The sequence below is a fragment of the Patella vulgata genome, chromosome 3 (genome assembly GCF_932274485.2).
Source record: "Patella vulgata chromosome 3, xgPatVulg1.2, whole genome shotgun sequence".
In the NCBI taxonomy this organism is placed as follows: domain Eukaryota; kingdom Metazoa; phylum Mollusca; class Gastropoda; family Patellidae; genus Patella; species Patella vulgata.
Genome location: NC_065881.2, coordinates 26,968,963 through 26,989,558, shown reverse-complemented (window position 1 = coordinate 26,989,558; position 20,596 = coordinate 26,968,963). Strand labels below are relative to the sequence as shown.

The 20,596-nt window shown below is 34.9% G+C and overlaps 1 protein-coding gene across 3 annotated transcripts in view; it reads right to left on the bottom strand.

Moving 5' to 3' along the window:
• Window positions 1-20,596, bottom strand: part of LOC126816897 (transport and Golgi organization protein 6 homolog) — a 146,182-nt gene that overhangs the window by 42,352 nt on the left and 83,234 nt on the right. For 2 of the 3 annotated variants that reach the window (XM_050543700.2, XM_050543701.2), the window contains one exon: window positions 6,226-6,331. In XM_050543700.2, the coding sequence (XP_050399657.1) occupies window positions 6,226-6,331 (106 nt within the window). The remainder of the gene's footprint in view (window positions 1-6,225; window positions 6,332-20,596) is intronic. The other variant, XM_050543702.2, reaches the window with a different exon arrangement.

Sequence of the window (20,596 nt, the reverse complement as noted above, 5' to 3'; positions counted from 1 at the left end):
TTTACAATTATCATAAGCCTTACTATTATACTAATATTTCATTTTTAAGTCCAATATATAATTTTTTGTGTACCTCAAGCTGACAAAGTGGTATAGACACATGAATTCACAATACCCTACCATGAATAAAAAAACATGAAATATGAATTTTCTTTGCAAAGTTTTCTTGCGTTATCAAAAATGACCAGCCGTGAAAGTTTTGAAGTGGAAGTCCTGGTCTATATGTTACCGATGTAATTTAAAGATAGGTTGCCAGACAACAAAACGTACGCCAACAGCAGCTAAATTGTCCGAGCAGTCGAAGGGTGTTGCATATTTATTCTTTTGCAGGTAATTAGGGGAATTTAATAGACAATTTCATACAGATGACATTATAATTTTCGTCGTTTGAGGGTTCACAAGGTTCTAAAAACTAAAAAAAGGGCCGTAACTCTGGAAGAAATCTACAGAAATTGTTGAAATTCGACAGGCTTTTTCGTTTTACTAATTCAAATAATGCATATAAATTTCATACAGATCAGATGATAACTTTTGTCGTTCGAACATTCACAAGGTTCAACAAAGTAACACAAGGGCCATAACTCTAGAAGTAATTGACAGAAATTGCTCACATTCAATAGGCTTCTTCATTTCACAAATCTAAATGATGCATATGAATTTCATACAGATTAAGTGATAACTTTTGTCGTTCAAGCGTTAACAAGATTCAACAAAGCTAAACAAGGGCCATAACTCTAGCAGAAATTTGCTAAAACTCAATAGGCTTGTTTGTTTTTCTAATTTAAATGATACATATAAATTTCATACAGATCAGATAATAACTTTTGTCGTTAGAGCATTCACAAGATACAACAAAGTGAACCATTCACAAGGTACAACAAAGTGAAACAAGGGACATAACACCTTGGCGTAATTAACGGAAATTGCTGAAATTCAATAGGCTTCTTCGTTGTACAAATTTAAATGATGCATATTAATTTCAAACAGATCGGATGATAACTGTTGTCATTAGAGTGTTCACAAGATTCAACAAAGTGAAACAAGTGCCATAACTCTAGATGTAATTAACGAAAATTGCTGAAATTCAATAGGCTTCTATGTTTTACTAATCTAAATGATGCATATAAATTTCATACAGATCGGATAACTTTTGTCATTCGAACATTCACAAGGTTCAACAAAGTAACACAAGGGCCATAACTCTAGAAGTAATTGACAGAAATTGCTCACATTCAATAGGCTTCTTCTTTTCACTAATTTAAATGATGCATATCAATTTCAAACAGATCAGATAACTGTTGTCATTAGAGCATTCACAACATTCAACAAAGTGAAACAAGGACCATAACTCTAGATGTAATTAATGGAAATTGCTGAAATTCAAAAGGCTTCTTTGTTTTACTAATTTAAATGATGCATATAAATTTTATAAATAGGCTTCTTCATCTCACTAATGCAAACAATTCAAAGGCTGAAATGCTGAAATTCAAAAGGCTTCTTTGTTTTACTAATTTAAATGATGCATATAAATTTTATAAATAGGCTTCTTCATCTCACTAATGCAAACAACATATATCAATTTCCAAACAATCAGATGATAAATGTAGTCTGTAGAGTGTTCCCAAGAAATTGTGGACGATGGACGGACGGACGGACGGACGGACGGGGGCGACGGCAATATACGACCACATTTCCATGTGGGCATATAAAAATATTTTTTTATAAAGAAGATAAATAATCCTGGGACATCACAAACTATTCATTTTCTGTCGAATAAATATTGAGGAATGAATGAACTTTAAGCTTTCATTTTCTATCGACCCTATTGTATAAACCACCAGCGGTTGCCAGGCAAGATACTCCCATATTTTGTAAGAGATGGATAGAGAACAAGCTAAAAAAAAAAAAGAAGCAATTTCTCATACAATCAGGGGCCATAATCCAGAATATAAGGTCTGAAAGAAATGCCCGAATATTGAAATGAACTGAGATATTTGGGATTTAAAGATATATATTAAGTTTCATCAAAGTATTACATACTTTTAAACTATTTGCGTAGAAGGAGCGGCCATTTTGTCAGGCAGTTTTGATCTGATTTTCATGAAATTCGAACTCAACTGTCATTAGGGTGTAACGTAAACGGTGATACATTTAAACGCTTTTTAAAATCAGGTCAACAAGCTAAAAACACAATTTTTTTGTACAATCAGAGGCCATAATCCAGGAAGTTACGGTCCGATATGTGCAAATATCGAAAGGAACCAAGATCTTTGGATTATAATCAAACATTTCAAGTTTCATTGAAATCGAATAAAAATTGTGACTTCTAGTTCTAGAGTGTCCACAAATGTTGGTTACAGATTTTTACGAAATTTGAACTCAACCTTCACTGACGTGTAACAGTGATATATTTAAAAAAAAATTTAAAATTGAATACAATTTGTGAATTGTGACTTCTAGCGGGTCCACGAACCAAAAATGTGACTTTTCGAATGCCAGGGGCCATAATCCAGAAAGTTACGTTCTGATATGTGCGATTATGGAAAAGACCAAGATCTTTGATTGTGTTGATTGCACAATTGTGACCGCGTATATCAAAGTGAATCCGAATACGCAAATTCTAATTTTGGACTAAAGACAAAATAAGTGAAAATATTGATTTTGGATCGAAATTGAGATTTTCCCAAAAATGAGTCTATAATGAGTCTATCGACACAAAAGATCAAAATAGCAATAAAAGATTTGAGAACATTGGCATTGTTGTAAAGCGGAGAATCTCTAGTTTACAAATATGATCAAATTAATGTCGATGAATTGATTTTGAACGGATACAATCGTGTTTTAAAACCCATAAAAAATATAAACCACCTCCGCTTGTTGCTGTGCTGTCTACACAACTCGTTTGCTGATTGGCCCAGACACCGAGTGAAAAGCATTATGGTTACGTGGCTGACTCGAGCGGGTGATAAATATTTGGTTTTGGCAATAATGTTTTTGGGTACCTACATGCGATTCACTCTCATAAGTGGCAGAAAAAAATTAATTCTGATCGTATATAGATTGCCGTTGAGTGTTAATTCAAACCACATGGCTGATTATGTCAATTAATCAACATGCGGGTGGGGTGTCATTGAGTAATACTAATCAACTGTCACAGGTCAATGATAAAGCCGTCGACAACTCCTTATTTACTTCGAATAATTAATCCAAACAGTGATTATCTGATATCTCATATCATCTTTAAAAAAATAATTTATAGGCCTTAAATGGAAAAAAAAAAAAAATGGCCAATAATTTTCTTTTCGAAGAAAATTTTATTGATAGATGAGATCACAATTTTGATCCGATTTTGATGGAACTTATAATACATGGTTATATCCCAAAGATCTTGGTTTCTTTTCGATATTCATGCAAAGTGGACCGTAACTTCAGAATTATGGCCCCTGATTGTAAGAAAAATCGCGTTTTTAGATTGTGGTCCCTCTAGAGCTCACGATTATTTTTTGATTTAAAAAAACTGTTTGAATATATCACCGTTACACCCTAATGACGTTTTAATTTGAATTTCTTGAAAATCAGACAAAAACTGCTGGACAAAATGGCCACCCCTCATACGCAAATAGTGTAAAAAATATGGTATATCAAAGTTGTGGACCTTGGTTCCTTTTGATAATCACCCATATCCAAACGTAACATCCAGGATTATGGCCCCTGATTGTTAAAAAAAACACATTTTTAGCTTGTGGACCTGCTAGAAGTCACAATTTGTATTTAATTTTAAAAACCGTTTAAATATATCACTGTTAAACATCAATGAAGTTTGAATTCGAATTTCGTGGAAATGGAACTGTAACTGCCCGACAAAATAGCCGCCCCTCGTACGCAAATTGTGTGCAAGTATTTAATACGAAGGTTGTGGAGTCCTAGAGGTCACAATTGTTGTCCGATTTTGATGAAACTTAAAATATATCTTTATATCCCAAAGATCTCAGTCCCTTTCGATATTTGCACATTTCAGATCATAACTTTGTGGATTATGGCCCCCTGATTGTATGAAAAATCGTGGGGTTTTTTTTTTTTTTTTTTTTTTTTTAGCTTGTTCTCTATCCATCTCTTTCAAAATGTGAGCTTCTCCTGCCTGGCAGCCGCTGGTATGATACCATGGACCCTATAAATAAGGTCCTTGGTAATACAATGTATTTAAAATCTTTATACATGTATTCCATAAATTGTTGTATTTACACAGACTTCCGACTGCCATCCTAATATATTGTAGTTTAATTTTCTAAATAAGACATTGTTCCTGACCATGTTTAATGGTTTATTACTTTATGTACATTATATGAATTGTAAAAATTTTAGTACAAACAGTACTTAATCTTACTTGCATTATTTTGGGAGATGTTTTATAATATATGTTTTAGACATAACTATAGAAACAGTTGATGCATGGATTGAACAAGAGAAAGCAGAATCCAACTTTATCATAGGGCAACATTTAACAAATTAAATATAGTAATTATCAAATTGTTAACATTAATTCTAACTCTCATCACTTTCACTTTATCATATATATAACAGCATAATATACTGTTTAAATATAATGGTCGTACACAACTCTTTGGATTATTTTATTTGCAAAATAAAGTCTGATTTCTGAAATAGATATTATAGGTAAAATTAATTATATTTATGATATGTTCGTTAAAAAAGTATTAACATTAGTGTTACTTTGCTCTTATTTTTTTAACAAATTTTCACAAGTTGATTTCCTTTATTTTGTTAATGTAGAATGGTAATGAACTGCTCTTTTCATTTCCTTTGTTTTATTTGTTTCGTTTGAATTTGATTTATCAGTTTAGTTTTTGATTGTTTAATTTTTGTTAATGAAGTTGATTTTATTTTTGAACTCTACTTGGTGTAGGTGTTCATCAGGTAATACCTTGACTGAGTTCAATATAGAGATTAGCCGGTTGATTTGTTGGATATAAACCTTTGAATAATAGCGCCTAACAGGCAGCTGTGTTTAATTATGTTCTCCTGATTTTGATTGTTTTTGTGTGTTTTAAGTATATGTTTGTGATATGCGCTTAGAAACACTTCACGTGTAATGAAGCGCTATATAAATCGAACAATAATAATAATAATAATAATTCACTTTACTGTCGCTTCTTGATACGGTATGCAGAGTAAGGAATGCATCTTGGATATTATTGTTTAAAATTCTCTTATCACCATGGCTCGAAAAAATGAGAACGACCAACGAGCCGAATTGCGACGATTCTCGAGTCTGCCATTGTTTAATAGCATCAAAGTGAACATAAGTATTTCTTGACTATGAAATTGACATTTCTCTAGGGACTCATATTTTGATTCCGTTACGGTACCTGAAAATAATAATAGACCTATCATACACCAAAATCTTATTTTAATTCACATGTTAAATGAACACGCGTACAGCTGTGGCGGCTTCTTTGATGATTATCCAATCAACAATCTTCATCTCCTGACCACTAGCTGGCACTAGTGTGCTAATTAATTGATGAGATTAACTGTTAATCTAACCAACGTTATAATATACATTACAAAACAGACTACTAATATATAGATTATTCTTCAGTGTAATTAACACTATCATGTGAATATGCCGCATGTGTTATGGATGTTTCGTCACGAAAGGAGTGCATTTACTATGATTTTCGTCGTCAGCACCCTTGAAATCCTAAATAAAAAAAATATTAAACGACAAAATAGCAAATAAATGGCGGAAATCGTCGGATCAAATTTTAACTACGATATTCGTCTTCAGCACCCATGAAAACCAAGGGAAAGATATATATAAGGGAAAGATATATTCAACAACAAAACAGCAAATAAATGGCCTGGTTGCTATGGGATTTTGTTTTGGAACATACCAAATCTTTGTCTTGGTTTTTCTCAAAACTTATTTTTGTGATTTGGGTAGCTTCGAATGGACAGAGCTCAGTCAATTTTTGCCTGTTTCAAACAAACTATACATCAAATTGAAGGTAACGAGTTGGCGAATGTGAAAATAACAATAACTCAATTTTTAAAATTTCTTCACTGCGACTCAGTATGCCAACAATTATTGTTGTCCGATTTTATAGACTGATTTTATAGTGGAAGCCAAGATGACAGAAATTTAACCCGAGAATTTGGCCTACAGGTTTGAAAAGAGATATGAGTTCTTGTAAAAAAAGGTACCTTTAACAGATAAAGTAGAAAGTCACCTGCTAGTCCACCAGCTTGTAAATCTTTTACCAAATTACATAATGATTCCACTTTTATATCTTCACTGGTACTCTTTAACCTTGAATAAAAATATTTAGAGTGACAGTTTAAGGAAAATAAACAGATATAGATTGTTTAGACCTTTTTTGGTGATCATATACTTGGAGAGAGCCAACCTTCGGTGCATGCAGGGATGTTATTATATAGTAGCCGACAACCGGCAAATTTTGCTAATATTTGGGACCTAGAAACTGACACAAATGGGTCGCAACGCATACAATAATGTAATATGAATGTATATAAACTGACTAACATTCAATCTTTTCCGTTTTTACTCTAATTTCATATCAGTTATGTTCAGTGAAATACGCCAGAAGCTGCAATTTAATGGCAATCTCTAGAGCCTGGTTCTTCCAGTCTACAGCGAGGTATTTATTGCGCATGCTCTCTAGATAAGAATATGGGGTCACCATTTGACATGACTTGTGGAAAATGTTTAGCCTCGTTCCTCGAGTCCCTTGTTACAAATGGCGCTGAAACGCATTATGGTGCACGATTAAAAAGCAGAAAAATAATAATTAAATATGCCATACTATTGGCTACAAAAACTGCATGTGCATATCTACCAAGTACCGATCCTGCAACAGTACGTCGATGGCCCAGCTATACGTTTACCCCACTAAATGTGTATTTTCTTTCATTCTTAATGTCAACTGCCTAATTTGAATTATTATTGTATACATGCATTCTAGTTTTAAGAACAGGTCCACGAGAGGACCATGCAAAAATTGAAAAAAAAAAAACCCTTATAAACCTGGGGGTCAGCAATTTTCAATCATACTTGGTCTATGGGAACCCCTAGGCGACAGAAGTCACACGATGCAGTGAAATTTTTTTGAAATGACAACTTCCGGTATAACTGGAAATTGTTGTTTTGGTCAAAATTTGTCATATTTGGACCAATTTTTTACCCTTATTCCAAAATGCTCTTACTCGAAATCTTGTGAGTTGTGACCCTAAAATTTTGATATTGGTCAGGTGTGATAGGCCAAGTGGTCGATTTAAAATTCACCCTTCGTTTGGGAATGTATGAATCGTGTGGAATTTTCTGTGAGTTATTAAATTGGTCATTTTACACATGTTGAAAACTATGTCATCCTAAACCTTGTAGCTGCTTCTTGGCGGATCTGACATAGAATTGCTTGGTGTGGTTATGAAGGGCATTTGTCCAAGTATATGCCAGAAGAAAAAAAAACTGACCAGCTCTAAACCCACTAGTGTGCTACAATCTTCTGAAAATGTGTAAAGATAGGTTGCCAGGTAATGAAACATGCTCACAGCAGCTAAGTCGTCCAGACGGTCAACAAGGGTTGTCACATATTTTTTCTTTTGTCAGTAATCTAATTACGAGTAATAACCCATTAAAGATACATTATGTAAGTTTTTGTTAAAGAGCTGGCCATTCTTACTATAACAGTTCAAAAATAGATGATGAAAAAAGAAAATTTTGAAAATTTCAGTAAAACTACTTTATTTTGGACCATATTATCAGTGTTGGAAGTTTGGACTTGAAATAGGCATCAACTGACCCGCACCTCCAAGAATTGCTGATCGTTTGATTGACAGATGTTAACTCCGCTTACATTTCTCAATTGTCAAGTATCATTATCTATGATTACGGTACCGTTATCAGGTTTGAGACAGAGGATGCAATTCAATTCGTATTACTTTTATTGTTTACCACAAATAAGACTTTTAATATAAAAATAAGAATAGAAATGTCTGCAATAGGATTTCACAGTTTGAAAAAAATGGGCTGTAAATAATTATAGTAGGGTGACCCACCATAAATAAATATCTCCATATATCTCGACAATTACGCCACAATATTTATATATATGCCAAGCCTCAAATCAGTTTCACACAATTATAGTCACTAAATAAACGATCATGTTGTACTTAATAAGCTATGACCATTAATCATCTATAAATAATAGACTGAAAACTGGTTCCAAGTGTCGTCCATTACATCCAGACACTTTTGAGTAAAAGATAGGTTACGTGCCCTTGTTTTGAAATTAGTCTCGCTTAACCAGTCTATCGACCATTCTACGTCTGATTGACAGGTCGGGATAATCAAGACTACTTTTTTACGAAACATAACAGAAAGCTAGAACAAGAAATTGAATTTAGAAATAAGCACGTTAGGTAGCTCAACAATCGTTTTAAGAACCTTGTAAAAGTAAAATGAAACTACTGCAAGTATCATGTTCCTGTCTAATCCGAGTGATTCAGAGATATTATTTGTACTAAACCAAAAGATGCCGCTCTTAACGGTACAGTTAATGATAAAGCGATTTAAAAAATGAAACGAACGTAATTTCTAAATCTGCTGTAATAACCAAGAAGCTTAATTTCACTGCTATTCAAAATCGTCAACAATAAATTTTTTACGGCTGTAATAGTTGATAGATTTGTAGAGAATTGCACGTGCCATGGCTATTTATAGTATCATATTGTCAGAAAGTTGGTCTCGGCACGGCGAATGTGTACGCTTCAGTGGTAGTCTCGAACTATCAGCGGTGGACTTTATTTCTGTAGAGCACATGGGCCACCCTATAAATTATAGCCGACTTCTTGTCAGTCTGCTTATATGTACGTGACTTCCGAGGCTCACAAAATAGACAGTGATAGTGATCCAATGGGGTTGCAATTTGATGTGATGATAGTAGCTACAATGTTTATTATTAATATCCGTAATTTTTATAACTCTAAATCAAAGTGGCACAAAGTTACACAAGAGCGTATAATTCTGAATTAGCATCAACACATTGTAAATGACCTAATAAAATCATGAGGCATCAGTCACTTGTCAACATCTTGGACAGGAATTTGTTGAGGGTTTGTATGTGTCTGTGTATTCCTCCTCTACAAAATGTCAAAATCTTTTTTTTTTCTTTTTATCTAACTTCACTTTTTTTTTCTTTTTTTTTACCAATTTGTATGCTGTCATATTATCAGAATTTGTGTTTTAAAATTTCTGGAGTTCTATAACAAGTGGACAAAATGAATGAGAGGGTAAGTTTTCATGCCTCCATGTTTTTTAGGTAACGGTGTGGTGATCAGCATGCATTAAATCTATTAGATGAAATGATAAAATTGATAAAAGTGATATAGGACATAATATAATGATAAATTTAGTTGCACACTCTACCAGGAACTAGGCTCCAAGACACTACTGAATGGATAATGTGTAGAACCGATCTCTGAGTATTGACTAACTGGCTTCTGCGTTAAAATATCCATCAGTCAAGTAGAAAAGCTTAATTGTGGTTACTATTCATGGAAACTCGTGAGAAATATACGTGTTGTCAGTAGTCGCTTAAACCCGTCACTACTTGCACCGTACGTCAGTATTCCTATAAATGGTCGGTAATAGTCATACGTTGAGTATTTAAGTGAAGTGTCAGTATGTAAAAATAACATGAGTAATAAGACAAACGTGAGTTAATCCAAACATATCACTAGTCAGGTGCGTGCGCGAGAACCTGGCAAACGCGTGACTAATTAAGAAAACGTCACCATTTCGGCAACTGTTGACTACCTGGGTGAAACCGCCGGTTATCTTTCATCTGCGTCAGTAACTGGAATCGACGTCAATAGAGTGTGAATTCATTAACTATATAAATTTCTGGTGAGTTTTTTAAATAAGTGATTAGTATCTGTTAAATCATCACTACATCCTGAATAAATGATTAATTATTTATTAATATTCTCGAATTGGGGGACAATTTGTTGCTGTAGTTTGCAAAAGAGACTGAAGATGGGCTAGACAGATAAATACCTTCATATTTAATTATGCATTTAAATGCTCAGTGGCAAGGTTTGATTCATCAAACTATTTGTACCCATTCCCGGTGGAAGTAAAACTCCAGGAACGAACTTACAATGGTTGCCCCTAATAGAATATTTGCTTAGGAGGGGCAGGCATTTGGATAATAAAAAAAAAAAAAAGAAAGAGAGAGAGAGAGATTTTTCATACAATCAGGGGCATCCAAGTTATGGTCTGAAATGCGCTAATATCATAATATGGACTGAGATATTTTGGATATATAGATATATTTTAAGTTTTAGTCAAAATCAGATAAAAATTGTGAGTCCACAACCTTGGTATTACATACTTTTATACTATTTGCGAATGAGGGGCGGCCTTTTTCTCTATCAGTTTCGGTCCGATTTTTACGAAATTCGAACTCATCCATTCTTAGGGTGTAACGGCGATATATTCCTACGGTTTCTTGAATCGGATAAAAATTGTGACCTCTATAGGGTCCACACGAAAACGCGATTTTTCGTACAATCAGGGGCCATAATTCAGGAAGTTATGGTCAGATATGACGGGTTTATGCGACTACTGACAACACGTATATTTCTCACAAGTTTCCATGAATAGTAACCACAATTAAGCTTTTCTACTTGACTGATGGATATTCTAACGCAGAAGCCAGTTATTAAAAGCTCTGACACCAGTTCTACACACTATGCATCTTGCCGTGAGAGCTACTTATCTTCTTGTTGTTCTTGTTTTCTTCTTTCTGAAACCGAGGCTCTTCCATCAAAATATAATACTAGAACTCCTAAGGAGTACTGATGTGTTTCGGTATGTCACATGTCACGTCACGTCACGCCTTATCACATCAACATTCAAGTTAAACCATGAATTATTGAGTATAGTAAAATCCAATACCTATTAGAGTGGAAAATGCTGTCATTTTGAACTCTTAATAATACCAGAAGTTATACTTTATGACCAAACTTTTTTATATTAATTGTTAGTAGACATCAGGGTCATCATACATACAAAGGTCAAGGGTCGTGGAAAGATTAGGTCACCATCTAGATCGAGAAAAGTCAAACAAACTTCAAAGTGAAACCGGAAGTAAACAAAATCGAAATTCAAAAATCGTCTCTCTAAAGATTGTTGCCATTTTGAACAGGTTCAATAGCGCAATACAATAAAAAGGTTTTCGAAAATCTGTATTAAGATGGCGGCTGAATATCGATTTGAATGTTTTTTTGTAAAATCCAATATGGGGCCAACACCACCATATGTCATTTTTTGTCTATTTTTCAAATGGAGAGAACTATTCCGGAAGCCGTCACAAAATTTTTTAATATGCCATTTTGAAGGCATCGGTGTGTTCCTTATTCCTACCAAGTTTCAACTTGATACCTCAAATAGTGACGGCGATATGCCATCTTGAATGTCGAAAAAATGATGAAGAAAACTTTTGCAAATCTTCGATGCTAATATTACTCAAGCAAACTTTTGAATTTCTAAAAACCGTCAGACAGAGCCCATATGGGATTCGTCCAAAGAATCCAAAAATGAAAACCTGAAGAAAATTTGTTGATTAGTAAGTGAGATATGGGCAATCTAAGATCATTTTTTGTCCCATCCGTAGAACACTTCCTGTTCGTCAAAATTGACCCCGTTTATATTTAACAAGCCAACAGTGAGGCTGATGTCCCCCGCTGAAATCCCAAAATAAATAGATGACACATATTAATTAATAGCACATTTATTTTTTTCAAAAGTATCAAGCAATCAAACTATTCATCAACTATACACTAAGTTTCATCACTCTCTATCAGATAGAATCAAAGTTATCTTGTCCCAAAGCATCGACCAATGAAATTGCTTAGCTCTGCTTAGCTTTAGCTCAAAATGTTAATCATTTCATGAACTCAGTCAAGACATTCACCTAATGAACATCTACATCAAGTTTAAACATTCTACCTCAATTAAAAGCAGAGTTGTTATGTTCCAAAGTCTTGACCAATCAAATTGCTTATCGCTCCTTAGCCTAAGCAGAAAATTCTCATCATCGAACTTTGTCAAGGTAATGATATAATGAATCTATACTTGGGGTTTCATTACTCTCACTTAATTAAAAATAAAGTTATCATGCAACAAAGCATCAACCAATCAGAGTGCTTATCTCTGCTTACCGCAAGCAAACAATGTTTATCATCGAACACCATCAAGGCATTCATCTAATGAACGCCTACACCAAGTTTGAACATTCTACCTCAATTAGAAGTAGAGTTATTGTGTTCCAAAGTATTGACCAATCAAACTGCTCATCGCTCTCCTTACCCTGAGCAGAAAATGCTCATTATTAGGTATTGATGTAGTAAAACTATACACCAAATTTCATCACTCTCACTTAATTAGAACTAAAGTTATCGTGTCCCAAAGCATCAACCAATCAAATTGCTTATCTTGTTCCAAAGCTATTGTGTTCCAAAGTCTCGTATAATCAATTTGCTTATCGTTCGGCTTACCCTGAGCAGAAAATGTTCATTATCGAACTTAGTCAAGTTTCATCACTCTCACTTAAATAGAACTAAAATTATCGTGTCCCAAAGCATCAAACAATCAAATTGCTTATCTTTGCTTACCCTAAGCAGAAAATGCTCATCTTCAAACTCCATCAAGGCATTGACCAAATAAACACGTACACCAAGTTTGAACATGCTAGCTCAATTAGAAGGAAAGTTATCGTGTCCCAAAAAGTGTGACGGACGGACAGACTCATTTTAATAGTTCCCTGCTTTTTTTCGAAAGGCCAATCACATCTATGTTGGCACAATGTTTGCACCATGTACAGTTTGGCTGCACAAACTGACTAAATTCCAGAAAAAAAAATAAATAGAACTCCAAAGAGTACTGACATGTTTTGGTACGTCCCGTCCCGTCACGCCTTGTGACGTCGACAATCAAGTTATACCATGAATTATTGAGTATAGTAAAATCCAATACCTATTAGAGTGGAAAATGCTGTCATTTTGAACTCTTAATAAAACCGGAAGTTATACTTCAGGACTGAATTTTTTTATATTAATTGTTAGTAGTGAAATAGGGTTTAACGTCCTACTGTTCTTCTCCGAACTGGGCTAATGAAGACGGGCATACACCATACAGTGTACTATGAGGGAAATTTTGCCCTGACAGCGGCAATACAGTCTACTCTTATATCGAATTCCAACTGTCAAGGGATCTTTTACGTGCATGCCAATCTGCTCTTTTTTTTTTTAAAATTAATCATACAATTTAGATCTTAATTAAAATCAATTTGGAAAAACAAATTTATTTAACATTATTTGTATCACTTGAGAAACCTAATTATGAAGGTTTTATATTTAACAACAATCACATCATCTTTCAAACAAACTAAAATTATAGTCCTCATTAGTGCTGGAATGTAGTTGTATGTTTTACCCACTTTTTACTGCAAACACTGTCCATCTACTACAGTGGACATCTTAGTCTTACAGGATCGTTACAATGTCGGATTACGCAGACTGTCGGAATACTCAGTTTTCTCAAAACCGGAAGTATTATTATAATGTAGCTTCAAATCCCCAGAACATTCTTCCCTTTAAAAATGATAAACCTTTCTATACATTCAAAATTTTATTACATTAATGTTTATTTCATTTAACATGCGTAGGCATTTTGAATAGGTCAAGTCTGTCGTTAGGTTATCTTCTTCGTCGTCTTCAGTTGATCGCACACTTGTCTTTAGTGTCACGTGATCATTGATAATCTGTCGTTCTATGTCCAGGTCTTCGTCACACGGTTCGGATAGATCCGTAGGGTGACCAAACTTAGGTATTCAGGTTCAGTCGGCATGCGCAACAAATGTTTCCAACGGGTGCTAGGAATATTTTTACGAAAGTTATCTTGTCCCAAAGCATCGACCAAGGAAGTTGCTTATCTCTGCTTAGCTTTAGCTCGATATGTTAATCATTGAACTCAGTCAAGACGAACATCTACATCAAGTTTAAACATTCTACCTCAACTAGAAGCAGAGTTGTTATGTTCCAAAGTTTTGACCAATCAAAATGCTTGTTGCTCCTTAACCTAAGTAGACAATTCTCATCATCCAACTTAGTCAAGGTATTAATGTAATGAAACTATTGACCAAGTTTCATCACTCTCACTTAATTAGAACTAAAGTTATCGTATCCAAAAGCATCAACCAATCACATCGCTTATCTCTACTTACCATAAAATAATCATCTTAGCACTCTATCAAGGCATTGACTTCATAAACACCTACACCAAGTTTGGACATTCTAGCCCAAATAGAAGGAGAGTTATTGTGTTCCAAAGTCTCTGCAAATCAAATTGATCATTGCTCTGCTTACCCTGGGCAGAAAATGCTCAATATCGAACTTAGTCAAGGGATTGATGTAATGAAACTATACACCAAGTTTCATCACTCTCACTTAATTGGAACTAAAGTTATCGTGTCCCAAAGCATAAACCAATCAAATTGCTTATCTCTACTTACCCTAGGCAGAAAATCCTCATCTTCACACTCCATCAAGGCATTGACCTAATAAACACCTACACCAAGTTTGAACATTTTAGCTCAATTAGGAGGAGGGTTATTGTGTTCCAAAGTCTCGGCCAATCAAATTGCTTATCGCTCTGCTTACCCTGAGCAGAAAATGCTCATTATCAAACTTAGTCAAGGTATTGATGTAATGAAACTATACACCAAGTTCCATCACTCTCACTTAATTAAAACTAAAGTTATCGTGTCCCAAAGCATCAACCAATCAAATTGCTTATCTCTGCTTACCCTAAGCAGAAAATTCTCATCTTCGAACTCCATCAAGGCAATGACCTAATAAACACCTACACCAAGTTTGAACATTCTAGGTCAATTAGAAGGAGAGTTATTGTGTCCCAAAAAGTTTGACGGACAGACAGACGGACGGACAGACGGACGACGAACCCATTTTAATAGTCCCCTGCTTTCTTCGAAAAGCGGCGGACAATTATTATTGAATGGGATTACTGCATAATAAATGCGTGCTAATGAGTGATAAATTGTTATTACTTTGAACCTGCCTACTGTGAGGAAATGAAATCATCATTTTTTTTTTGTTTAACAAAATAATGTAAATTGAATATACAGTAAACTTCGCATAAGTCGGATCTAAATGGACGGACCAATTTTATCCGATTTACGCGAAGATCCGAGTTAGCCGAAGACTTAGTCTCATTATCGCCCTGTACGTTCAGGAACCGTCCTATTGAATCCTTGTCGAAATAAAATCGGTTCCCAGTCAATTTTACTGGGAAACTTTTTCTGCTAAATGGTCGTGTGTCAGCCACTATGAACGCCTGAATAATGTAAAGGAACATTTTGGCGATGTATCTTTAAGTAATTATCAGAAATCATTAGAATTTGTTTTGATTGTTTTAATTTATAAACTATAAACATACTTATGGAAAGCTACTGATTTATTTAGGCGACGTTTCGAAGAGTATTCTCTCAACGTTTTCAAGCTAATACAATATATCAAAATTTGAAGCAATATATCATAGACAAAATTACAATAACAAGGTTGAAACCATTTGTGGCAACAAGAAGATCAAAGGCCTATGACACAATGGGGTTATGATATACAACAACAAGATAAAAGGGACTAATTAACTTCTTAAAGCCCCCCCGAGTAGTGGTGATGTGAACATAATCCTATGTTTTGTTGATAGGGATATTGGTGTTTACACATTAATATATACACTTACTTTTAAAAACAAAAGAGGCACAACTGATTAAGGATAGGGGCGAATGTATTGATAAAGCCAGATAATAATTACAGTATTTAATAACTGAGTGATTCCAAAGGTTTGGGCGGGTATAGGCATCTGATTGCACTGCACACCATATTAAATTAATGGACTAAAAACTAGTGGAGAGTAAACAATTAATAAATAAAACTGACAGAGTAATATCACAAGTGTGTAGTAATTAGGAATAAAGTTTTAAATATTTATGATTTAATTATTACATCGTATGCGCTCAACAAAAATATCCCCATGTCGCAGTTAAGATCTGGTGAGTTTCTTCTGATATGTATAGCCTCAATTAGATTGTGTGTCTTTTCTATAGGGAGATTAACTGCCAGGGCTTTGTATGACTCAATTCTATGTCCTTGGTTAGATTGGAGATGTTAGGCTACAGCTGAGTTATTAGTAGAGGATTTAGACTTATGTTGACTCATTCTTTTGTCCAGGGGCTGTCTAGTTTCTTCAATGTATTTACTGTTACAGGAACAGGCAATTTCATAAATCCAGTCTTTTGGAGGTGGTGGTTTGTTAGGAGGAAGCTTACCATTTGCCTTTAGGATGTCTTGTTGGGTTTGTCCTGAAGGTGACTTGGATCCCTGTTGGTATGAGGAGTCTCCTAATAGGTGATAAGATAACTTCCCTTGAAATGGTATGGTGATTCTTACTGGTGGTTTGTCGGGTTTTGATTTAGTAGTTTCTGTGGGACTGTTAGTGGTAGTCTTGAAGGTTTTCTGTACTAATTGGTTTGGGTAGTTGTTGTATTTGGTGAGGACTTCTTCAATGTGGTCAAATTCTGTTTCGAGGGAATCTTTGCTGCAGTTGTTGATGGCACAGTGTGCTAGTGTGTCTATCGTAGCTGTCTTTATACTGTGAGGATGGTTAGACTTAAAGTAAATGTATTTGTCGGTATGGGTGGGTTTTCTATACACGCTGGTGGTGAGTTTAGCATCAGATTTCTTAACTAGGACATCTAGAAATGGGAGGCATTGGTTCTTTTCTTTTTCTATGGTAAATTTAATTCTGTTGTTTTGGCTATTGAGGTGATGAAGGAGGATGTTAGGATCTTTGTTCTGTTGGAGGATGACAAACGTGTCATCAACCCTACAAAGCCATGTTGTGGGTTTGACTGCTGAGGTTGATAGGGCACCCTTCTCAAAACTTGTCATGTAGATCTCACTAAGAATGGGCGACAAGGGGCTTCGCATCGGTAGTCCATGTATCTGTTCATAGTAGTCTCCTCCCCAGGAAAAGTAGGTAGAATCTATACAAGATTTGGTAAGCATGACTATATCTTCAGTACTAATTCAGTAAGGTTAGTATCCATTGGGCTCTATAAGGACGCAAGTCTTTGCCGTAGTGCTGCTAAGGATTTGTCACAGGGGATATTGGTGAAGAGATCTATGACATCATATGATAACATTTTTACATCGTTTGGTAGGTCTTGTAGTTTTTCACAGAAATCTTTAGAATCTTTGATAAATGAGGAGGCTTCTTCACCTAATGGAGAAAGGAGTTTTGACAAGTGCTGGGCAGTGTTGTTATACAGAATCTCTGGAGCATACTAGAAGTTTGGTTTTAATGGGGCTCTTATGGGTTTTAATTGTAGCTTTGGCATTTATATTATATAATTTATATTAACTTTAGGATTCTTTGTCTCACGAACGTAAACACTGTGTATAAATTTAATGTCAATCTGATATTAACTTAGCCTCCAGTGAATCCACAAGATATTTCAAAGTGATCAAGGGCCATAACTTTGGCAGTAATTATAGGAACTTGTTGAAAATAATTAGGAGTCTTCGTCTCATAACCTTAAACACTGTGTATAAATTTAAAGTCGATTGGATATTAACTTTTAGCCTTTAGAGCATCCACAAGATATTTCAAAGTGATCAAGGTCCATAACTCTGACAGTAATTATCAGGAATCGCTGAAAAGCAATAGGTTTCTTCGTCTCGTGACCTTAAACAAGACAGTATACAACCACATTTCAATGTGAAACGTATAACGGACTTCTGCTGAAAAAAAGTATCGATTTATACCCGGAAAAATATGGTTATCTTGGAGGTGATTTTTAACAAAAGTATGGGTTGAGAGGTCGACAGTAGTCGCCACGCTTTCATTCTATCGTATTACGACAACACGTAATTTTGTAGGAATATTACTGACATAAATTTGAATACCGTACAGGAAATAAATATGAAAAATAACGAGGGGCACCTATTTTCTTTTCATTATGTACGAATTTGAATATTTTGTTGACACATGATTTTTAATTGTGGTCTGAAACCATCAGCTTAAATAATGATAACAGTTTGAGTTATGCCCCTTTATTTTCGGTAAAACTGTCCGACAAGAAAAATTTTGAAATCCCATCACTGCTATAGAGTCTGGCCAACCTGTGTCCCAATTCTGATTGACTAATGGTCAGGCCCGTATCTAGACACCATTAAGCAGGGGGGCATTACCTTTCGGTATGGGGGCGAACATTTTGAGGAAATTTTCGGAAAGGTCATTCTAACAGACTGTTGTAATCATCATGCTATGTAGTTACCTAGGAGTCTAATAAGCATTTTAAAATAAGTATTCAAACAAAAAAAAATCGTGATTTTTTAAATTTATTTAAAACTATTTTAGATTAGTACAAAAAAATGGTTTATAAAGTAATGAGATACCGTGGGATTAATATGCGCATAATCACCTGAATTATACCTCCTCCTGCTTAGGGAAGCGTAGTTTTTTTATAGGTTAATATAAGGAACTGTGTATACTTTAATGATTGTTAGCAATTTCTGAGCGGGGGGGGCGAGCATTTCACGCGGGGGGGCCATGCCCCCCCCCCGCGCCCCCCTGTAAATACGGGCCCGCTAATGGTAGTCACGTGACACATGGACGCCATTACGTTACACACCTGAAAATAATCGTCTGCATAGTAGCCTATAATTTGACGAGTTTTTAAAATGACAACCAGCGGCTGCCAGGCAGTATACGCCCACATTTTCGAGAGCTGGATAGAAAACAAGCTAAAACGAAAGTGATTTTTCCTAAAATGAAGGGCCATATTTTAGCAAATTACAATTCGATATGCGCAAATATGCGCATTTCAAGTTTCAAAAAATCGGATAAAAATTGTGACCTCTATAGGGTCCACAACCTTGATATACCATATTTTTACGCAATTTGAGAAGGAACGGTGGCCATTTTGTCTGTCAGTTTTGGGCCGATTTTCACGAAATCCGAACTCAGTCGTCCTTGGGGTGTAATGGTGATATAATAATACGATTTTTTCAATCGGATAAAAATTATGACCTCTATAGGGTCCACAAGCTAAAAATGCAATTTTCCGTACAATCAGGAGCCATAATTCAGGCAGTTACGTTCCGATATGCGCGAATATCGAAAGGAACCGAGATCTTTGGGTTATAAACTTATATTTCAAGTTTCATCAAAATAGGATTAAAATTGTGACCTCTATACAGGGATAGAAACTAACGCTCGCCCGGTGGCCCATGGCAAGTAAAAGTCAGTACGGACGAATGAAATTCAAAATCAATTAGCTTGTGTGGCGACCTGATATTTTGGTAGTTGTAATAATTGATAATTTGTACTTAATGAACAATGTCATGAAACTAACTTCCGAAAATCATCACCATCCCTATTTATGTGTTTTTAATCTTTGGCTGTTCCATTTTGCCATATCACTATCCTCAGTGATTTATCCCCAAGGGAGGGTACGGAACAGCCTCTGTTTACACCTCAATGAATTATAATGCGAGAGTCGATATAATTGAATAACTTTTCAGTCATATTTCAGGTTAATTATCATAAATCGCCTAACCTAATCGTTGATATATATACATGAAGCAATTTAACGAAGACCATGGATGTAAAAAGGTTTTATAACAGCGATATATTATGGCAATGAAGACGCTCGCAAATACACGTGCTCTGCTATAAATAACTTCATCACTCGGTGACAACTTATGATATTAAATTTTAAGGACATTACATCATATTATTTTGCACATCACAACTGAATTTATAAAACATAAATGAAATATAAATACAAATGAGGCCCCAAAAATCTATTGTATTGAAGATTAAACTTCCGAAGGACAAATATGAAATATGAAATGAAATGTGCCAAATTGAATTTTAATATATCTCTTCATGACTGATTAATGAATTCATTATTTGATGAAAAAACAGAGGCAACAATGAACAAAGTCTATTTGTTGTATCATTAAATGTGCCAAAATAAATTTAAGTGCATGTATTTTGGTGTTTTTGATTGATTAATGATGAACAAAACAACAGTCTAAATCAGAATTTTTACGTCTGGTGTTGGCTGGGCTAGTAAGATCTGAAAGCTACTAGCCCAAATGGCTAGTGACCATTTCAGGTTAGTTTCTACCCCTGTCTATAGGGTCCACAACCTTGATATACCATATTTTTACGCTATTTGAGTACGAACGGCGACCATTTAGTCTGTCAATTTTGGGCCAATTTTCACGAAATTCGAACTCAGTCGTCCTTAGGGTGTAATGGTGATATAATAAAACAATTTTTTAAATCGGATAAAAATTATGACCTCTATATGGTCCACAATCAGTGGCCAAAATTCAGGAAGTTACGGTCCGATATGCGCAAATATCAACAGGAACCGAGGTCTTTGGGTTATAAACTTAC